This window comes from Buceros rhinoceros, unplaced genomic scaffold (assembly GCF_000710305.1).
Source record: "Buceros rhinoceros silvestris isolate BGI_N320 unplaced genomic scaffold, ASM71030v1 scaffold23392, whole genome shotgun sequence".
Lineage (NCBI taxonomy): Eukaryota > Metazoa > Chordata > Aves > Bucerotiformes > Bucerotidae > Buceros > Buceros rhinoceros.
The window spans coordinates 3,366-3,706 of NW_010397439.1; the positions used below are offsets into that span (position 1 = coordinate 3,366).

At 67.4% G+C, this 341-nt stretch overlaps 1 protein-coding gene across 1 annotated transcript in view; it reads right to left on the reverse strand.

The window, feature by feature from the left end:
* The window catches only part of GAL3ST1 (galactose-3-O-sulfotransferase 1), a 3,238-nt gene extending 3,211 nt beyond the window's left edge, over window positions 1-27 (reverse strand). The window contains exon 1 of the mRNA XM_010146268.1: window positions 1-27. Coding sequence (XP_010144570.1) covers window positions 1-27 — 27 coding nt within the window.
* Window positions 28-341: the final 314 nt, after the last annotated feature.

Consider the following 341-nt stretch of genomic DNA (forward strand, 5'->3'; position numbering starts at 1 on the left):
CCTCCAGTGCTTCCCATGGTGCAGCATCCTGGTGACCTGCAGCCGGCGGAGAGGAGAGGCGTGAGCACGGGGGGCAGCGAGTGGGGACTCAGATCACAAGCAGCTCAGGCTCGGGGCTGTCTCACGGGCGTGGGACACCCTGGGAAGCACCGGGAGCTTCCGGGCTGGCACTGCCAGGAGGGAGGTGAGCCAGCACCCAGTGTGTCCCTGGCGAGGGACAAAGAGCAGCGACTCTGCCCTCCCCGTGCACTCATCGCCTGCCTCCAGCAAACCCAAAGCGATTCCTTGGCCCAAGGCGAGAGCGGTCGGCGGGGCCGTGGGGATGGAAACGGGGGAGAAGG